General features: G+C 40.9%; 2 protein-coding genes across 3 annotated transcripts; one reads left to right on the forward strand and one right to left on the reverse strand.

Annotated features, from left to right (window-relative positions):
- The first annotated feature begins 18 nt into the window (after window positions 1-18).
- On the forward strand, window positions 19-6,668 carry ATP5PD (ATP synthase peripheral stalk subunit d). Of its 2 annotated transcripts, none has more exons than XM_048488161.1 (6): window positions 19-509; window positions 1,210-1,340; window positions 2,698-2,794; window positions 4,947-5,018; window positions 5,883-5,945; window positions 6,464-6,668. In XM_048488161.1, exons 1-6 carry the CDS (start codon window positions 414-416, stop codon window positions 6,593-6,595), a joined length of 591 nt encoding a protein of 196 aa, XP_048344118.1. In that variant the 5' UTR covers window positions 19-413; the 3' UTR covers window positions 6,596-6,668. The 2 variants fall into 2 exon arrangements, with proteins under 2 accessions (XP_048344118.1, XP_048344120.1); XM_048488163.1 differs by having other exon boundaries at window positions 449-543.
- Window positions 6,669-9,741: 3,073 nt separating this feature from the next.
- LOC125427855 (5-hydroxytryptamine receptor 3A-like) lies at window positions 9,742-19,167 on the reverse strand. Its single transcript, XM_048487410.1, has 8 exons — window positions 19,123-19,167; window positions 18,317-18,426; window positions 16,800-16,969; window positions 15,849-16,006; window positions 13,307-13,517; window positions 12,155-12,319; window positions 11,786-11,967; window positions 9,742-9,756 (listed from the first exon to the last, which is right to left on the reverse strand). The coding sequence occupies exons 1-8, from the start codon at window positions 19,165-19,167 to the stop codon at window positions 9,742-9,744; spliced, it is 1,056 nt and encodes a 351-aa protein (XP_048343367.1).
- Window positions 19,168-19,505: the final 338 nt, after the last annotated feature.

The following is a 19,505-nucleotide window of genomic DNA, read 5'->3' on the forward strand; positions in this document are numbered from 1 at the left end:
TATAACTTGGTTTATCATAATGGACCTCAGAGGAAGCCGATATAGGCAGATGATTTTTAAAGTAAATGTCTGAAGTAGACGGGAAGTATAATTTTGGAAATAAGAGACAAAAAATCAATATGTTCGTAGAACACCGGAAGAAATCGGAGCATAGAGTCCTGAACTTGACTGGCAAGAGAGAACTTCCGGTAAAAACTGAAAATCTTCCATAGCCCCCGAGTTTCTGTGCGTTCACAGTGGTGCCGCTCTAGGCTTAGGCATCTCTATAATTGATGCGTTTGGCCTGCTTACTAATAGCGTAAAAATCGTTTGGATCTAATCCTGAAACGCTGATAAGGTGTGGAAGGCGCGATTGTATTTCGGTTCTATGATAGCCATGTCTTTTTTATAGAGTGTGGGTTTGTTTTACGTTTATGGTTTTGTGGAGGAGTGCTTCCGGGAACCTTTGTTCTGATTGGTCACTCTCTTGGACCTTTCCGGAAGAGGCAAGGAGTAAAGGATTGTTGAAGGTGAGTGAAGAATACCCAGATCTTCTAGTTCTCGGTGAGTAAATCTCTTATGCTGCATTTCTTCTTCCTTTTTTTAGCGTCTGGGTACTGAGTATTATTTAAAATGAGTGGATCTCACTCCATGGGGTTTCCAGCTATTCTGTCTTGGCACTGACCAGACTCCGGTTTTTCTAGTACATTCAAAATGCTGAACTATATACTTCCTTGTCTTTCTGTGGATCACTCTCCTGCATTTTGCTGGCGTTTCGTTATATTGGGTGACGGCAGGCATGTTGTGGTCAACTATTGATTTGTCTCTGCCTTTAGTTTTAGGAATAGTGTACTGGCACCATGCAAGGAAGTTAATCATGTCTTTAGTTCTGCGTGTATTGCCCTTTGAATATGTGTGAACTGTTATAGGAACAATATGATGATGCTTAACACTTTTGACTTAATATTTTGAATGAACAATTTCTTATTTTATTGGGTAAGCCTTGAAAAGTATATAATACAATTCTAAACTTTACAATTACACCATAAATAGGCCTACTTGAAGTGAATGTTACGTAGTTCATGAGGTTTATGGTAGATTTAGTTTAATCTATTTTTAAGGGTTGGGATACTTTTTTGAATTTTGCAGGATGTAAAATTATTGTGGCACAAACTACTGTAGCCTTGCTCTCCCTATTGCACAGTTTACTTTCTTCTCCTGATTTTGTAGATTGCAGCAATGGCTGGTCGAAGAGCTACTTTGAAAGCAATAGATTGGATGGCATTTGCTGAACGAGTGCCTCCCAATCAGAAACCTATGTTCAATGCCCTGAAAACACGCAGTGATGCACTTTCAGCCAAGTGAGTATTTTCTAAGTGTAAGAAGTGCACCGTGTGGGAGGAAGACCTTTTTCCTGACAAATGCTTCTTTCTATTTGGGGCAGGAGGTTTCAAGCTTTGCCTTATTTGTGGTATTAATTTTTGCTAGAAAGAATTATGTTTTGTAGAGATTCCTTTGACTACAGCAGTGTTCAATGGATCTAAATCTCATATTTCGCAAAATATTTAGTTTAAGATGTGGGCTCCATTTTTTGTTCATGAAGTAGTTGGTTGACTTACTGAAATGGACAGATGTAAATAAGAGTACTGTCTTTTGTTCTCTTTGGCAACTTCATTATACCCTTTCTTTGGCTTAAACACCTATATGCTCCCCATAGTTGTGATAAAACTGGTCTTAATGAAATATTAATGACCTGTGTAACCAATTTGGTATCTTAAAGCTATGGGGTTGCTATAAGTCAGGTGTGACTGGATAGCACTTTACACACACATGTTAAAGCTGCATTCTGAAAACTATGATTGAAATACAGCATATTATATGTGCTTTTCCTTTATAGCTACTGAAGTTCAATTATTTGTTTTACATTTTAACTTAAAGTCCTTTAGCACAGTTGTCCTCTTTTTTTGAGACAGTTAGCTAAATGCAAGCTCATTTGTTTAGTTAAAATATTTATGTCTTGCTGTTCCTGTTTAGCACAAGGCAGATTACAAACATAACCTCGAAGCCAAGCACTAGTCTTATGCCTTCACCTTTCTTTTTTTTTTCTTGGAGCCTCCATTTGGAGACATATTCTTGAGAAGCCTATGACAACTTATGCCTGTTGGAAAAGGGCAGTCTTGTGTACCTTAAGAAAAAGCCATCAAATGATGCCTTACAAACTACTAGCAGAACACTCTTTCAGATTTTTATTTTACGTCATTTATACCCTGCCTTTTTCCCAATGGGGGCCCAAAGTGGTTTACATAATTTTATTTTTCTCATGATAACTTTGTGATGTAGCTTAGTCTGAGAGTGTGTGACTGGCTTCAGATTATCTAGCAAACTTCCAAGACAGAGGGGGGTTTCAGACCTTGGTCACCCAGATCCTAGTTTGACATCCTTATCACCATGCTGGTTGACTTTCCAGAGCAATGTTCAGAAAAACACCGGAATGTACCACATTTGGTTGTGTGTGAAAAATTAAATCTTAGCTGCTCACTACTTGTTGATTATTTCAAGCAGGTCCTTACAAAGTTCACTCGTGACTTGTTGAATATCTGGCAGCGTTAGCAACTTTAACTAGCTACTGTTAGGATGTGTTACAAGAATGGCGATTAGGTGCAGAACTAAAAATAGCCTAAAATTTCTAACAGTAAAGTGTACTTTTCCTATTAACAGGCTTACTACTTTGCCAGAATCTCCTCCAGCCATAGACTGGGCTTTTTACAAAACTGCAATAGCCAGACCTGGCATGGTGGATGAATTTGAGCAGAAGGTGAGCCTGTGTTGTAATATTTGATTGCTTTAAATGTTCGAGAATCTCATTGAGGGCTGTTTGTGCATGAATCAAGTCCAGAATTCACACTGATTGGAATGCTATTTTCCAGCAGGGTTATGTACTTGTGGGAAATGTCCTGTAGCGTTTTGTTTCCGGCCATAGGCACCAGAGGATTCTCTTGTGTTAAAATGTTCTGTCCATCCTCAGCACTGTGCCTGTTGTTACGGGAAGGGAATGTAGTTATGCACCCTTTCGTGTTCTTCTAAGACTAGAGTTATACAACTTTTAAACTTTTTTAAATTAAAAAATTATTAATTTTCCACCCAAAAACAACAAAAAACCCTTTGCAGTGATGCAGTGGTTAAGAGCAGGTGCGTTCTAATCTGGAGGAACCGGGTTTGATCCCGCACTCTGTTGCTTGACCTGTGGAGGCTTATCTGGGGAATTCAGATTAGCCTGTGCACTCCCACACACATCAGCTGGGTGACCTTGGGCTAGTCACAGCTTTTCAGAGCTCTTTCAGCCCCACCCACCTCACAGGGTGTTTGTTGTGAGGGGGGAAGGGCAAGGAGATTGTAAGCCCCTTTGAGTCTTCTACAGGAGAGAAAGGGGGGATATAAATCCAAACTCTTCTTCTTTCAGAATACAAATCTAGAAACAATATAACAAAACAAAACAAAATTACATAAAGTTGAAACAGGGTATTGACAAAGGGCTTGGTATTGAACACACTCCCATTTATCTTAATCACAGATAAGAGAGGAATTCATTAATGGCATTAGGGATTTAAACAAACACTTTATGTATTTAAGGAACGTCAGGATGATTTGTTACAAGGGCTGGATATGATCTAAATGTAACTTGATTGGTCTGGGGCTAATGAGCCCCCAGTAGGCTTGTCGACCACAGTATGGTCATCAGCTCAGAACAGCACTGGGGGAGGTGGTCAGCACTGGAGGGGGGTGGCTGCCTGAGCTGGTGAACTCAGTGGTGGTGAACCTATGGCACTCCAGATGTTCATGCACTACAATTCCCATCAGCCCCTGACCACCAATTGGCCATGCTGTCAGGGGCTGATGGGAATTGTAGTGCATGAACATCTGGAGTGCCATAGGTTCACCCCCACGGGGCTCGATCATGACTGGGAAGAATTGGTCAGCACGTGGGGAGGGAGCTGCCTCAGCCTGGTGAGCCCACAGCAGCCTCGCTAGCCCAGATCAGCAGGGGTGAGATGGCATGGGGGGAGAAGGCCACCACAGCTGGAAGTCCCACAGCAGAAACACCAGGCCAGGCGCATATGGGGAAGGTGGTCAGTATGGAGGGTGGGGGGGAGATTGCCTTAGCTTAGTTGGTGAGCTCATAGCAGGCTTGTGAGTCCAGATCAGCATTGGGAGAGTGGCTGCCTCAGCTGGCGAGCTTGCTGCGAACTTCCCAGCTCAGATTGCTGTGGAGCGTGGCTCACCAAACCAAATCGGGGGTGGGGTTGGTGCCTGAACTTATTGTCTGGATCTTATTATTAATCTTTATTGTTGCTTTTTTTCTTTTTAAACTATCACTGGTGGTTTGAAAGTTGTAACTTAGGTGCTGTTAAAGTGTCTTTAATATTACCAGTAAATCTCTATGTGCAATGTACATTAATGATCGAAACTGTACCTCCCTTATATCTGGGTGTTTCTTACCACATACCTAGTAAAAAACAGCTTATATATTTGAAGTTTGGTTAGCCAGGGGAGGATTGCTGAATGAGCAATTATTGTTTCTATACTAATACAATTCTAAGGTGTTTCTAACTTGCTTTCACGATACAAGTTAACAGCGAAACAACAGATCTTGTCTCCTTTTATAAATAAATCCACATGATTTTGTCTAAGGTTATTGCCTGGCTAGCCTTAATAGTTTAGTTTAGATTTCAAGTTCCTAGTCTCATGGCTGGTTTGACAATGAGCCACTAAGTGCAGCTTAGATGAAGTTTGGTTCATGTATTAGGGCCGTGGTGGTGAACTGTACTAGGGTGAGCAATCCTCGCATTTTCCGTCTTGGATCTTCAGGTTTAATGACTGTATCTGGAACTGTACTCTATAATATTAATAGATGAGTTGCTTGAGAAAAGCTAACTCATGGCAAGTATCTCTGATCTCTCTTCTTACAGTATAAGGCAGTCAAGGTTCCTGAGCCTGTGGATAATCAGACAGCTAAAATCGAAGCCCAAGAACAAGAGGCTGTAAGTAGTTTTGCCCAGCTGTGTGGCATTTCTTGAGTATATGCAGATGACTTGCACAGTAAAGGGAACTACTAGAAAGCTGTATTGAGCTATAACTTTTGGTTACAATTTTCTGTACATTGCATCGTGGGAGAACAGCTTGGGCATAATTGTCAGCTCATAGTTTGTCATAATCTGTTAGTTGTGGGAGAGAAAATATGTGGACTTTTTTTGACCAGTGCTAAATTCTCTGGAAATGTAAAGTTACAAATTGAGTATGTTTTTGTTGGAGAAAATAGTAGAGACCTCTCACTATCTTCCGACGAACCTCACATCATTTGATAAAGCTAATTAGGGTGGGTAGAAGGAAGAAAGCTAAGTGCTCTACAACCATTTGAAATTGGCAAAAAGCAGCAACAAAAATTCAATGACTACAGCCCACTATAATACTTGAAATGGCTGTAACACTCCAATTACACACAAGGTTCAGCAGTGATAGAAAGAGACCCAGTAAAACCCACAGACTAGAAAGCCTGACTTGAAAACAATTTACAGGTTTAACCCTCTTCAAAGGCCCATTGGAAGGCTTTACTGGCTTCCTAAGGCCATCACTGAAAAGACATTAGTTCTGGAATATTTACTGTATTCATTGTAATATTGAATGTAATATTGAATGTGTATCCCTGATACCTTCACTATATGGAATTTGCAGATATTAAAGGCTGCAGTTTTGCAAGTGAGTTTATCTGGCTTACTGCAGCTTGTTTTCTTAATTGTTCATCAAAAATGTCATGGTGAAATCTGAACCAAAGTTCAGCCTCCTTGGCATCTTCAGCATTCTAGAGTTTTATCAATATGCTGACTGGATAATTTACTTCCTTACAGAACAAGAGTGCTGCTTCCTATACAGAAGCCTCAAAAGCTCGTATTGTGCAGTATGAAAAGGAGGTACGCTGGTGGTTTTCATGATACAAACAGGCTGCTGCATAAGTTTGTGCTGTCTTTCTGCCAGTGGGAATGGATCCAGCAATCTGTCAGCAAAAATTGCTGGTGGATGGGGATCTGCACTGCACTCCTTCACATACATACACACACCAAGAAGCCCCTTTGGTCTCCAGAAAAGTTAATTAATTGGGGCTGCAGGACCTGAACAAATGGACAAATCTGCTGCTGGTCAGAAGGTGCACTATGGAGGGAAAAGAGGCTAAAACTGCCCCCTCTTTCCTCTTCTGGTGGTAGAGTTTGTGTGTGTGTGTGAATGGGGAGGGGGATTTTGCTTTCTTCCCCCTCCTCAGTTTTTAACCCCAGCTTGTGCAGCTGTTAATATATGTGGCTCCCACTGAGAGAATGCAGCAAACATCTGCACTTCCTGTACCTGGGCATCACTGGATCCAATCAAATAAGTTACGTGTTTAGTATTTGTCTTTATGAACTAATGGCTTGTTGTTCTTTCTTCTTCTTTCAAGCTCCGTAAGTTAAAAAGCATGATTCCTTTTGACCAGATGACATTTGAGGATTACAATGAGGCATTTCCTGAAACTAAACTGGATAAAGAAAAATATCCATATTGGCCACACAGACCCATTGCGGACTTGTGAAACCTTTGTGTCTGGAAGCACTCTGTGATGATGGTCAGATATAGAATCTGTTAAATAAAATAATTGTATTGGAGTATTTGTATCTTTCCGTATTCTATCCACTACACCCCAAGTGATCTTCCCTCCCAGAGCCTCATCCAAAGGTGGTGGTGGGGAATCTGCCTGTGGGAGCAGAGTGGTACTGCACTGGTGGATTTGTACTTCCTGGGGCACTTGCCCCAGTAGAGGGGGCTGATTTGCTGATGTGCCGCCGCTGTGGCTCTCCTCAGTGGTGGGATGCAGTGCTGGATGCTGCATCAGCATCCCTGCATCCCTACCACTGGTGTAGCGGGATGGTCTGGGGCATGGCTGGGGAGTAGCCAACAATAGTTGGCTTCCTCCTGGCCATTTGCCCCATAGTGCTGGCAGCCAGGGCTGCCGACCTACACTGCCAAAAAGGTAGCTTAATTCTATTAATTCCAACAGAGACTTCCTGGTGGCAGGGAGGCCTTTTGGCATTTTAAGCCTCCCTGTGCCACTGGGAAGCCTCTGTGGGAGCACCAGCTCAGCACAACTGTGACTCCACAGCCAGGAGCCTAGCATCTTGAATGGGGTTGTCAGTTTCTACCAGTTCAGCCTTCATCAGGATGTATTTAAACCTGGGACTAACATGCCGCTGTGGATCACCTTACACTTAACCACATCAAACTTAGCTACTACACTTCTCACCCCACCCATCAAATTCCAAATCATTTTTGAAAAAATTAGAGACTGTGTCCTAATACTGAACCTTGCGGGTAACCCTTCTCATTTTCCTTCAGTGTAAGAACTGTCCATTTATTCTTACTCCCAAATTTCTGCTAGTTAATAAGTTTTTAATCCATAAAAGGAGCTTTTGGAATAGTACCTTGTCAAAAGCCTTCTGTGAAAGATTGGTGAGGCAGGAGTTTCATAGAGGGTGAGCTGATTTTTCCTTGAAATCTCTTGGTATGAGTCTGGAAAAGAAATACACAGAAGCAGCCAAAAGAACACACCATCCTTATCTTTCCTTTTTAGAGATTTCAAGCCACCTAAAAGTTCATTGCTGATAGTGTAATGTGGGAAATGTTACAGATGTCAGAGGGATTCCAAGACACAAAGTAATTTCTCCAGCCAACTATACATTGGTGCTCTGCCCCACAGTGAAGATATGTTTCCTTCAGGGCAGAGTTTTGATTGTAGACATGCTCATTCTTACTGTGTGGCAGATCCCAGAAGCCCCGCAATTCCTGAGAGCAGGAAAACTCCAGTGTTTTCCCTGGCTTCAGGGTTTCTGCTACTCTCTATCTTCCCCTGTGCACTCCTTGCAAGGCATTTCCAGGAAACTGATGGGCAGCTTTTTTAAAAACAACAACTACTAAAATTAATGTTAACGTGCCATTGTAGCAGGGATGGCACAATAGAATGATTTTAAAAATTAAAGGATTTTTTTTGGGGGAAAGTGGGAATCTAGCAAGTAACTGGAAATGACCCGGAAGTGGGAGCAGGCAAAATGACTGCAAGTTGCACAGTAGGCAGTGGGATACTTCCTTGTGTGTAAACAGAGAAATGCAAGGAGACCAATTATGAGCTAAAAGCTTTAGGGAAATGCATAATGGGCCTCCATTTCTAAGTACTGATGTGGAGAGAAAAAAATAAATGTAAAACAAATTCTCTAACCCTCCTAAATTATATGGTAAAAATGACCCATACCTCAAACAAGCCCAAAGTTAGTTATCACCTGCAAAGTTTCTACTTGCAAAAAAGGAGATAAATAAAAGGGGCACAATCCACCCAAAGTTAAGTACATATAAGTCTTATTGATTTCATGTCACCTCAGTGGGACATAAAAACTCTGCTTTGGCCAGGATTGTGACCTTTTCCCCTCTTCATAATTGACGTTGAGAGACAAGTTAGTCAAGGATGTTTGTTTACTTACCACTTCCATGCTTTAGATCAGAGTGAAATCCAACTTGACTTCTAAAGGTTCTTTCCATTTCTTCTCAGGTCTGGTATATAAAAGGAGTTTATTGCCATTAGAAATGTTCAAACGTTGAGCCTCATAGAGTTATATGCAGTTTTGTTCCAGAACAGTCCTGGTAAAGTATAAAATGAAAAGAAGAGATGTTATCCCAACCACTGCAGTCAGTACTATCTACTTTCCACCTCCTATTGGTGGCAAAATATGAACTAAAAATAATTGGCCTCTTTTCACAGACTAACCACCCTTGTTCCATCATTATGGAAAAGTAACCTGCTTTTGCCCGGAACCAATTCAGTTTGTCCTAACCTGGATGGCCCAGGACACAGGATTGGCCCTGGATAGTAATTGGATGGGAGACCACCAAGGCATACCAGAGTCTCTATGCAAAGGAAGGCAATGGCAAACCACCTCTGTCCATCTCTTGCCTTGAAAACCATACAGGGTCACCGTAAATTGGTTGTGACTTGAAAGCACTTTACACACACACACACACAATTTCAGTTGAGCAGCATATTTAAAAGGCTTGGACAGATTTATGGAGGAGAAGTCGACCTATAGCTACCAATCTTGATCCTCCTTGATCTGAGACTGCAAATGCCTTGGCAGACCAGGTGCTCAGGAGCAGCAGCAGCAGAAGGCCCTTGCTTTCACATCCTGCATGTGAGCTCCCAAAGGCATCTGGTGGGCCACTGCGAGTAGCAGAATGCTGGACTAGATGGACTCTGGTCTGATCCAGCAGACTTTCTTATGTTCTTATATTTGCTTAAGAACAAACTACTGTGAATCTTATCTGAAAACAGAGCAAAAAATATACAAGAGATGAAAGATTTCCAGATTTCTTCTTCTACGCTTGAGAAATTTAAAAAAACCTACTAGCATCTCTCTCTGGAGTGTCTGATAGAGAACAGCAGTGGACTGGGTTGCAGAGATCAGGCGTACTTAGGATATGGTCAGCATCAAGCATCATGGCAACAACCCACCCCTTTCAAACTCTTTCATGCTTACTCAGAAGTCCAATAATGGAAAGTAAAGTAGTTCTAAGCATTTTTTTCTCTTTGTGGCAGAAAGGAGATACATGTTCCAAATAATTATTACCCTTTCTTCTGTGTCTTCTCAAAAGTTCAGCTGTTTTCATGTACTCTATTCCATTTGCTTGCTTGATCTATTACTTGCGGTAAAACTAAATCACAGAAGAGAAGGAGCAGGAAAAAGCCAAGAACAGAAGACAGCCTGGGTTGGCAGAACCCCATGTCCCTAATGGAACATTTATGATCCCTCCCAGATCTGACTGCTTGCGTTTCTGGTGCTGCCATTAATGATTAGAACTGCGCATTATTAATATGAATCTCAAAAAATGCATTATGCTCTCAACGTCTGAGGTTCCCCAGATGATAGATAATGGAGAAGGGATGTTACACTTTAGTAAATGTGTGGAAGAAAGTTGGATAAAGTTGCTTAAAGTTGATTTCCTAAAGTTAATTACCTCACATTTAAAGGCCCAAACAGTCATTTGCATGGTCACATCCTGAAGAGTTACAGGAATTCTGTACAGGAGGATATTTTCTGTGATTTTTCTTGTGGCATTCTGTGGGTCATCGTAGCCCACTTGATACCATACTTTCTCCTGCATATCTCCTCCTCAGGTCCTGTGGATATCTTCGCTGTGAGTCAAAACAGAATATCATTTGCTTTGACAAGTCAGAAGAGATGGTGGGAAACGGTGGTGGAATTCAGCAGATTTGCAGAACCGGTAGTTAAAATTGTGCTTGTAAACAACCAGTTGTTAAATTATTTGAATCCCACCAACGGAACCGGTTGTTAAATTATTTGAGTCCCAACACTGAATAGCACCAACTCTTCTGACATTCCCCCATCCCCCAAGAGTATCCGTGGAGGCAGCAGTGATTCTAGAAGGTTCCTTCTGTTCTCGAGCCAATCTACATATACTAGGGCTCATTCCACACATGCAGAATAATGCACTTTCAAACTGCTTTCAGTGCTCTTTGAAGCTGTGCGGAATGGCAAAATCCACTTGCAAACAGTTGTGAAAGTGGTTTGAAAACGTATTATTTTGCGTGTGCGGAAGGGGCCTCAGGGAAATTACATTAAATTAGGCTTGGCAACCTCCAGGTGGAGCCAGGATTACAGAGATGCTTCCATTTTTGTCTTATTCCTCCCAAAATACCAAGGGAGCAACCTGTTATCATCATTTTAAATGTGCATAACTTTTCTCAGCATTCTGCACAGTCCAACTACATACAAAGTGAGACCTCAAGACTATGGCTTAGGACATTTTTCTCCCACACCCTTTCTTCAAAACAATTAACATAGTGAAGACTTCTGGAGAACTCCAACACTGTTTTGCGTCATTTTAACTGGTCTTGATAAGAAGTATTATTAAAGGTAGTTTTAATTTGCTTTGAATAAATGTGGTTTCCTGCAATCACTTTGAAGGCAAGATGGTTGCTAGGAGGATAAATAATTAGAACATGGAGGCCAATGCGTTCAGTTTGCCATAATGCATCATTTTTATTTTCTTTATTACATATTTTCTCATGTCATACATCTAGCATGTTTTTGCAAGTAATTAGGTTTCTTAAAAGCTTTATTAGGTTCAAAAAGCCCATGCCAAAATTAATTATTGTCCCTTTTAATATCTAATTACTGATTAAAGTTAGACTACTTTTTATATTCATTTCCCACCTGGGGGGAATCAAATGCAAGACAGCAAAGGGCTCCTGAGCTGTGTCGAAAGGAAAGCTGTGAGGGTGCAGTTTCTGCAGGAGGTTAAGAGAATAACACCTGCTAAAAAGTGGGCTTTCTTCACAGTAGGATCAATAGCTGAATCTTCCAGTTACTCCTTTCCACTGGGGCAAGATTCCGAATAGAAAAGAATTGTTGGATATGACCAGGCAGCTTTATTTGTGTTTGCTGCAACTCCAGGGATTGAGGATTGCTTTGGGTTGACTGACACAATATAAGTTTCATGCAGTTAGGGCTGCTGGTGGGGGGAATAGGGGTACAAAATGCAAGGGTCCTGGTTATCCTGGGGGGTCAGGAAAGGTGCCACTGGAGGCTAGAGATTACAGCTCTGCATCCAGTGTTTTTTTGCTAGCAATTTATTGTCTCCACTTTATAACAATAAATGTTAAAAAACAGATGGATAAAACCAAACGGGTATAATTTAGTCCCTTCTGCACACACTGTACAGTTTTATCCTGGAGGACTGGTTCATCCTGGTGTCCTTCTAAAACCAGATGTTTTCTGATCTGCTGCAGTTCCACACTCAGTCGTTTTAGAAGCACCAAGCTGTTTGCATTATCTGTTTCTGGCAAGGTACCTTCATTGATCTGCTTGTTCTCCATGGATGTCTCATCTGTCACATTTCCTGCTGGAATGAGGAAAATAAGGGCATTCATTATTTCTGATCTCCATACAGTGGGTTGGCTTCAGTGCAGTGTTCCATAGCTGAAAATATTGGCTGTGGAACACAACTTTTGCTGTGCTTCATAGCAATCTGAAATACCCCCTGGAATTCTGTTTCTGAAGAAGGTGGGTCCCCAAAGAACAGGATTTACCTGGAATAATCACAGGGTCCACTGTTTTCTTTCTCCAGAACCTGCTCATACATTTCCTGTCCTTGAAGAAAAGGAAAGTTGGTTTCTTCTCATTGAGATACATCATCAGGAAGTTCTCCAGGATTCCAAGCACCATAAACATGAATATGCCAGTGAAATACATCACTACACAGATGAAAAAAACAGTGTGGCAAAAAATGGGCTTCACAGGCAGTTTTTTTAATGACCTCAGAGCCAAGCTGTTTATTCAAGGAGGATCATCATCATCAATAATTTAATTTTAGCATAAAAAGTGACCAACAGTGGCAGAAATTCACAAATACATGTCATAACCACTGAAAACAAATTATGAAGTAGAATTGCTTGATTTTGTGTGTGGCTGGGGTAAGTAGAGTAGAAAGTAGGTTGAGCACCATAAAATTGAAACACCTCAAAAAGGGTGATGGAAAGAGCTTTTGCTAGTGGTAAATTAAGGTGTCTTAAATCTAACTAATGGAAATAGGGTGTGGAATAGTTCAGCAGAATCTCAAGGAGCCATATGGAGACCATACCAAGTTGCAGCTGGGATCAATTACCACCTGTAAATTGTGGGTCATGCTGAGACATTAACACCTACAGTATGTGAGGAAACTGAAGTCAAGTCTGGTCATTCTTGTATTTGTTAATTGACTATGTTTGAAGTATGTTTGAAGTACTTGATACTTAATTGAGTGTGTTTGATGCTACACTTCACAGTGTGGAGGAGGGGCTTAAGAAGATCTTTTCCATTCTCTTAACTCATGTAGGAATCACTGGGTGGACCCAGTGTTTGCTGGCCCTTTACTCTTAGCTCAACTGAACAATGAATTGAGAGCTGTCACAGCTAAGATATCTGCAAGACCCTGATGCAAAGAAAGCTCTGCTATTAATTCATAAGATGACCTTAGGCAAGTTATTCAACCTGAGTCCCCCATAATACAGGCCTATCTTACTGGGACATTGTAAGTACAGCAAGATAATATACATGAAGAAGTCCTTTGACTGTTTTAGGACGCTACCTAAATGCTTAATTTCAGTTTGACATAGTGTGAACTAATCTCTGGGACCTTCACAGATGGTATGACAGGCCCTAAATGCCACATGAAAACAAATCCACAGAAGCAAGGCATTTACCTATAACAGGTGGGTCATCTGATGTAGCTGGCAGCATTTCATTAAGGATCAATGACAGGACAGAAGTTTCCAGGATCAGTGTGACTTTGAAGGCAATCATATCTCCAGGAGAAACAACTGTAAAAGAAATAGCCGTATCTAGCAAAAAGAGAGTGAAGGTTGGTACGATCAGAACTAGCACGTGAAAAATCGACCTCCTTTTCATTGAAATCTGTCAAAAAAAGAGAGCAAAGATTATTACAGAGCATAATCTCTTTGGTCATTCCTAACAAGAGCCTAAATTCTCAGCACACTTACAGTGCCAGCAAAGTTGTTACACCTTTCTAAGATGACTGAAGTCAATGGGTATAACCCTGATTAGGATGGCACAATGGAATGCAAGGTCATAGTACTCTTGTTCCTAAAATTTTCCTTAATTCTCAGTTTAGCATGTTGTGGGGAAATCATGGAGCCACTGCCAAGCCTTAAGTAGGAACCGTAGGTAGAATTGACAAATCCAATGTGAAATTCCTGGAGATAGGGGCAGTGCTTAGACAGGGCAGTGTTGGTGGTGGGGCAGTGGGAGCTCTGCAAAAATGTGATTAGGCTTGCTAAGTAGATGTTGGAAAATTTCTGAAGATTTGGGGGTGGAACTGGGGATGATGCAACATGGGGAAGAGAGGGAACTCAGTGGAATATAAGGCCATGGAATCTGCCCACCAAAGCAGACATTTTCTCCACAGGAACCTTATCTCTGAAATCTGGAGATCAGTTGTAATTACATCCAGATCAAAGCCCAGCCCTTCAGCTGTTCCTTTTCTTCAGAGGTCTTTCCCTCAGCAATCTTAAATTTAAAACGTATATTTCCTGCCTTGTATCACTCAACCTGAAAAAACTCTGAAAACTGCCTCCAGGGTTTTCAGTCCCATAAGATACATCAGCCAACAGCAATCCTGTCCCTCTCTAAACTCCCACCTGGTCTCTGGCCTTTATTGTCTGTATATGTGAATCTTTATGGTCTACTGTAAGAGAAATGAAAGTCCCAGAGTATCCACTATGTCTAGGCACTTTAGGACTTCCATTTCTCCTAGGTTTTATGATTTCTCCAGATTTAAGAGATTCCATGAGAAGTCTAAGCCCCAACCATATCAGTAGAGCTTTTGGGAAGAGTCTAAAGTGGCTTCCCAGCACTGGGGTGATGCTCTGCCTGAGGTCTGTGGCTGTGAATAGATTTTCTCTTTTTTTTCTAACAGAGCTGCCCTTCTCTATGACATGGTAACCCAGCACGCAAAAAAAGTCAACAAGCGAAGTTCCCTACCACTGCAGCAGCTGATATTAGAAAAAGATACACTGTGAAATTATAACCTGTCATGTAGCTGCAGAAAGCACACAAACCCTGTCGGAAAAACAAAGAGAGAACGATGGCCATTTTATCTGCAAACGTTTTTTTCCAGCCACTTTTTATGTTGTTGACAGGACTTAGCTAGGGTTGCCAGGTCCCCCAGGCCACTGAAGGGGGACGAGGAGATAGATTTGCCCGATCCAGGCTGGGAAAAAACTCTCCAGGAGATTCGGGAGATGGAGCTTGGGAAAGGTAGGTACCTCAATGCCATTTAGGTGGCACAATGCCATAAACCCCCCAAAGACATAGATTTTCTTCAGAGGAGCGGATCTCTGTACTCTGGAGATGAGTTATACTTCTGAGCATCAGGCTCTTTAACACCATCAGCAGCACCTGGTATTCCAAAGGGAGATGGCTGAAAGATGAGGCTCATCTGCTTTTACTAAGGAGCTTCTTTCAAGCCCAATCTACCCATTGAAGGAAAATGAAGTAAAGAGATTCTGAGATGATAAAGTGAGCTGTACTGCTTCAGCATGTAGGTGGGGAAATCTGTATTTTTAATGTTCTTTTCTGGAACAACATCCTGCACAATAAAAAAAATAGAACATTAGGGAGAAAGGTTCCAACCTAGATCTTCATATGCTGTGCCAATTTCCCATTTACAGTAGAACATTTGTAAATAGTGTAATCCCTCGTCTGCAGTCTGAAGCAGTGCAGTTCATTCTGCCACCTCATTACCACCCTTATCTTCTACATGTCTATATGTGCTTTGGACCCACTAAATAACAGTGTTCAGGTAGTATCTCTTCCAGTCCAGATTTCAATAATAATATTACCAGACTCAATGCATATTTACTTGGAAATAAATTTCAATGTGTTACACAGCTTTTCCTCCTATTTAAATACATACAGAATAACAGTCCCAAAGGTGTTGCCTGCTTTGATTGACATTGGGAGAAAGATGGTTAGAACTGACATAAATGAATAAATATGCCACTTAAACAATTATTTAGGATAAAAATGCACAACTGTAACATAATTAACATAGGTTTTTAGAATGAGATGATCCCTTTTTTCTTTACTTCACAAAGTAGTGTGATTACCCTTTATTTAATAAATGGTGATACAAGTCTGCAAAGATAACACAACTCAAATTTATACAGGGATAGTTTCTGTGTTATTCCTATATTTCCAGCATAAGAAAGCATTTGTAATGAATACCTCATATGTGACTGTACTGAAGTTCATCTTATAAGGAATTGTTTCCTCCACGATGCTCAGTTTTTCAAATTTCCATTCACCCTTTATGAGGTAATTCTCACGACTATCTTGGTTTGTCTTTTTGGAACTTTTAATGTTCTTCATTAATATTTGCTTATCTAAAATCAACAGAGGACACAAGTTTGCCACTTTAAGGACAAATGCCTATCATGTGCATCCTGAATGTGTAAAATGTTTGTAGAAAGTAAAATTCATAGAGATGTATTCTAGTCACAATTCTTTTTCAGTAGCTGCTCAAATTGCATGGTGTGAGATCATAGTAAGACCATAAGAACATAAGAAAGAGCCTGCTGGATCAGACCAGAGTCCATCTAGTCCAGCACTCTGCTACTCGCAGTGGCCCACCAGATGCCTTTGGGAGCTCACATGCAAGATGTGAAAGCAATGGCCTTCTGCTGCTGCTGCTCCTGAGCACCTGGTCTGCTAAGGCATTTGCAATCTCAGATCAAGGAGGATCAAGATTGGTAGCCATAGATCAGGTGTCAGCAACCTTTAACACCCAAAGAGCCATTTGGACCCGTTTTCCATGGAAAAGAAAACACTTGGAGCCGCACTGATTTATAGTGGCTAATAACCCATGGCAGCAACTAATTTTAGAGGTTCCTAACTCTTGAGACACTAGGGTATGTGAATGAAGGAGCAAAAATGTACAAGGAACAGCAGTCATATGGAGAATGGAAGAAAGCATGTAGGTGTTGAAGAAAGTGGATAGACCATGAAGGATGCACACAAGATGCGGGGGCTGCAGACGTAAGTGAGAAAGGGATGAAATCTGAAGATGAACATAAATCAAATGGCGTACATGATAGAGGGAATATTCAAAAATATTTTAGGTGGATGGGGAGAAGAAAATCCTAGCTGAAAAAATATGACCATGTTTAGCTGGGTTACCTGAATGCATCGAAGACATCAAAGTTAAATTGCATTTTTGTTCATCGAAAGGAAATGCATGGACATCCAGATTGCAAGTTGAGGTGAGTCGATATACTTGGAATGCACAAACAGTACCATTGTATGACAAGTCAACATAGGGGCTGGATGTGAATTTGTCTTCATCAGCCCTAAAGACATGGGATTTTAATCAGGCAGGGGTTGTATTTTGCACATATTAGACAATCTAGGACTTTGGCATCTATGTGAACTTTCTCCATATCTATGCAATCATCAGCTGATTCTGCACAACCAAAATAAGATGTCCTAGGGTCGTCTTAAAAAAAAGTATCCTCATTTTTTGTCTGGAGAGGACAAAAATGAAGCGTCTGAGGAGAGAGCAGTTTTTCCCCCCACCCCAAACTGCAAGCTCTCACTTTTGTTTTCTTCGGTTAGCCATTTTGTGAGACTTGGATCCTCCATGCTGCCCGCCATTTGATGAAGTTGCCTTAGGACATTTTCTCTGTAGGCATCTTGGCTGATCTTTTCAGTGAATACAGTTCAGGAATTGACTCTTTTTTTCCTGCTGATTCCAGCAATATATAGTTTTCAATTAAAAAAAACTTTGATGAAGTGTCTTTGAAGCCATGATATATGAGAGTGACTATGATTCTCATATCGTGTCATTGTGGCTTTGAAGACACCTCATCAAAAATATTTTAAAATCCTGAAAACTACATATTGCTGGAATCAACAGGAAAGGCTGAGTTGATGCATATACTTTATTCACTGAAATGATGCCCAGCTGAAATGCCTGCAGAGCAAGGGACCCAGGGCAACTTCACCAAATCGTGGGCGGCATGGAGGATTCAAATCTCACAAAATGGCCAGCGGGACAAAACAACCGTGAGAGCTTGCAGTTTGAGAAGGAGAAATATCACCTATCCTGAGCTCTGCCCAGCAAGCAGGAGATGACTTGTAGCTGACTTGGGGAAAAAGATACCTAGTTTAGCATCCTCAAAATACACTGGCTTGAGCAGGAAAAAAAACAATCTGAGGGCTTCTTCCTCCCCAAGACCCTGTTTTTTCCCATCTTCAGGCTGTTTTATTTGTGCTGTGCCGAATGGGTCATTAATAAAGGATATATATACATAGTAAGAGACTTAATAAATTATGTTTCTGGTAGGAGAACTGTTAATTTAACCAAGTCCTTGTGGATTCTTTAAGTTTTGATTTTTAACAATTTTCATGGAATATGCCTGCTGTTACAGAACATGTCTGAGACTACTCAGTATCAAAAGTGCACTTTATTCTGATGCTGAAATGCTACATCACTTAAATGTCTAAAAGTCTAACTATATTGTACAAGTTGACAATGATAAAATAAGAATTTGAGTAGTAAAATGAATTTGAGATTCCCCTTAAACTGAAATTTCACTTCAATTTGAAATTTTGGTTCACATCAACTACTTGGATGCGGGGAGTTGCCATGAACTGAGTCTGAAAATAATGAGAAAATGGAAAGAAAGCCACCTTACCGTTCATCTATGTAGACGTCAGGCATCCAGAAAAGGTTTACAGGAAGGCTGATTCTGGTAATATTACAGAAATCTGAGGGATTCCAGGAAACAAACTCATTGTTCCAAATCTAGTGGAGGTGAAAATTAGGTAAATCATTAGCTTGAGAAGTTTAGTTTGAGTTCTCTTGGAGGATGGATCTGATTGTCATATACAGAGGAAGAAAAAAGCGTGCCTTACCAGATTGAGCCAAAAATAGAATGTGACCACTTGCAATTTTTCATTCTGGAAGGATGAATGAAAATAAGAATATATCTTATCAGAGAGAGAGAGAGAGAGAGAGAGAGAGAGAGAGATTGCACTAAATAGGGACAAAGTAGATGAAATTATTCAAAAATTATTTATCCTCCCTTGGGTGGCAAAGTGGCACTGCTAGACTTTGAGAGCTGCAAGTGTGGCTGATGAACAAGTAAATGAGCATTCTGCATCCTGACAGCTTACATATTTAATAGAGTTCCCACCACTAGCAACTATTTTGCCCTTTTGTTGTTCTCTAATATTTAAGCTGGTTCCATTATAAACAAGAGAGTGACATGTTTCTCTTACTACAGAAAGGATGGAAACCAGGGTGAACTCCAGACCAACTTCCAAAGGTTCTTTCCAGTTCCTCTTGGGTATGGTGTATGAGAAAAGTTCCTTATTAGCAGACAGGTTCAGGTGCTTAGCCACATCATAATAACTACAGATCTCCTCTGGTGTGGTTTCTGAGTGGAAAGAAAACAATAGCAAGATTCAGTACCGTTTCATAAAAAGCAAAATCACATACCTCTTCTTCACCTGCTTCTTCACCTACTTTGCTGTTCACAATCATATTGAAAGCTAGTGGATGGGGAAAATTGCTGGTCTTCACTCCACTGTGAATCTACGATCATTGTTGATTTGGTTGCTGTGTGGAAGGATAAGAAGTTGCTTCAACCTGTCTTACCTGGCACACAGAAATAGAATAGAAAAGTGATTACAGCAGCTCTCCACATTCTTCTGCTATTTTACAGATTTAGGAGAAGATACAGAGCAGGATGCTTTTTCAGGTGCATTTGTGTGGGTCTGCTGCCAAGAAAGAGTAGGATGCAAAACTGCTGGACTGCCCAACTTATTGAGGCAAGGAAATGGTAACGTTTTTGCATTAAGCTGAATTCCCACTCAGCTGTG

This window comes from Sphaerodactylus townsendi, linkage group LG03, assembly GCF_021028975.2.
Source record: "Sphaerodactylus townsendi isolate TG3544 linkage group LG03, MPM_Stown_v2.3, whole genome shotgun sequence".
In the NCBI taxonomy this organism is placed as follows: domain Eukaryota; kingdom Metazoa; phylum Chordata; class Lepidosauria; order Squamata; family Sphaerodactylidae; genus Sphaerodactylus; species Sphaerodactylus townsendi.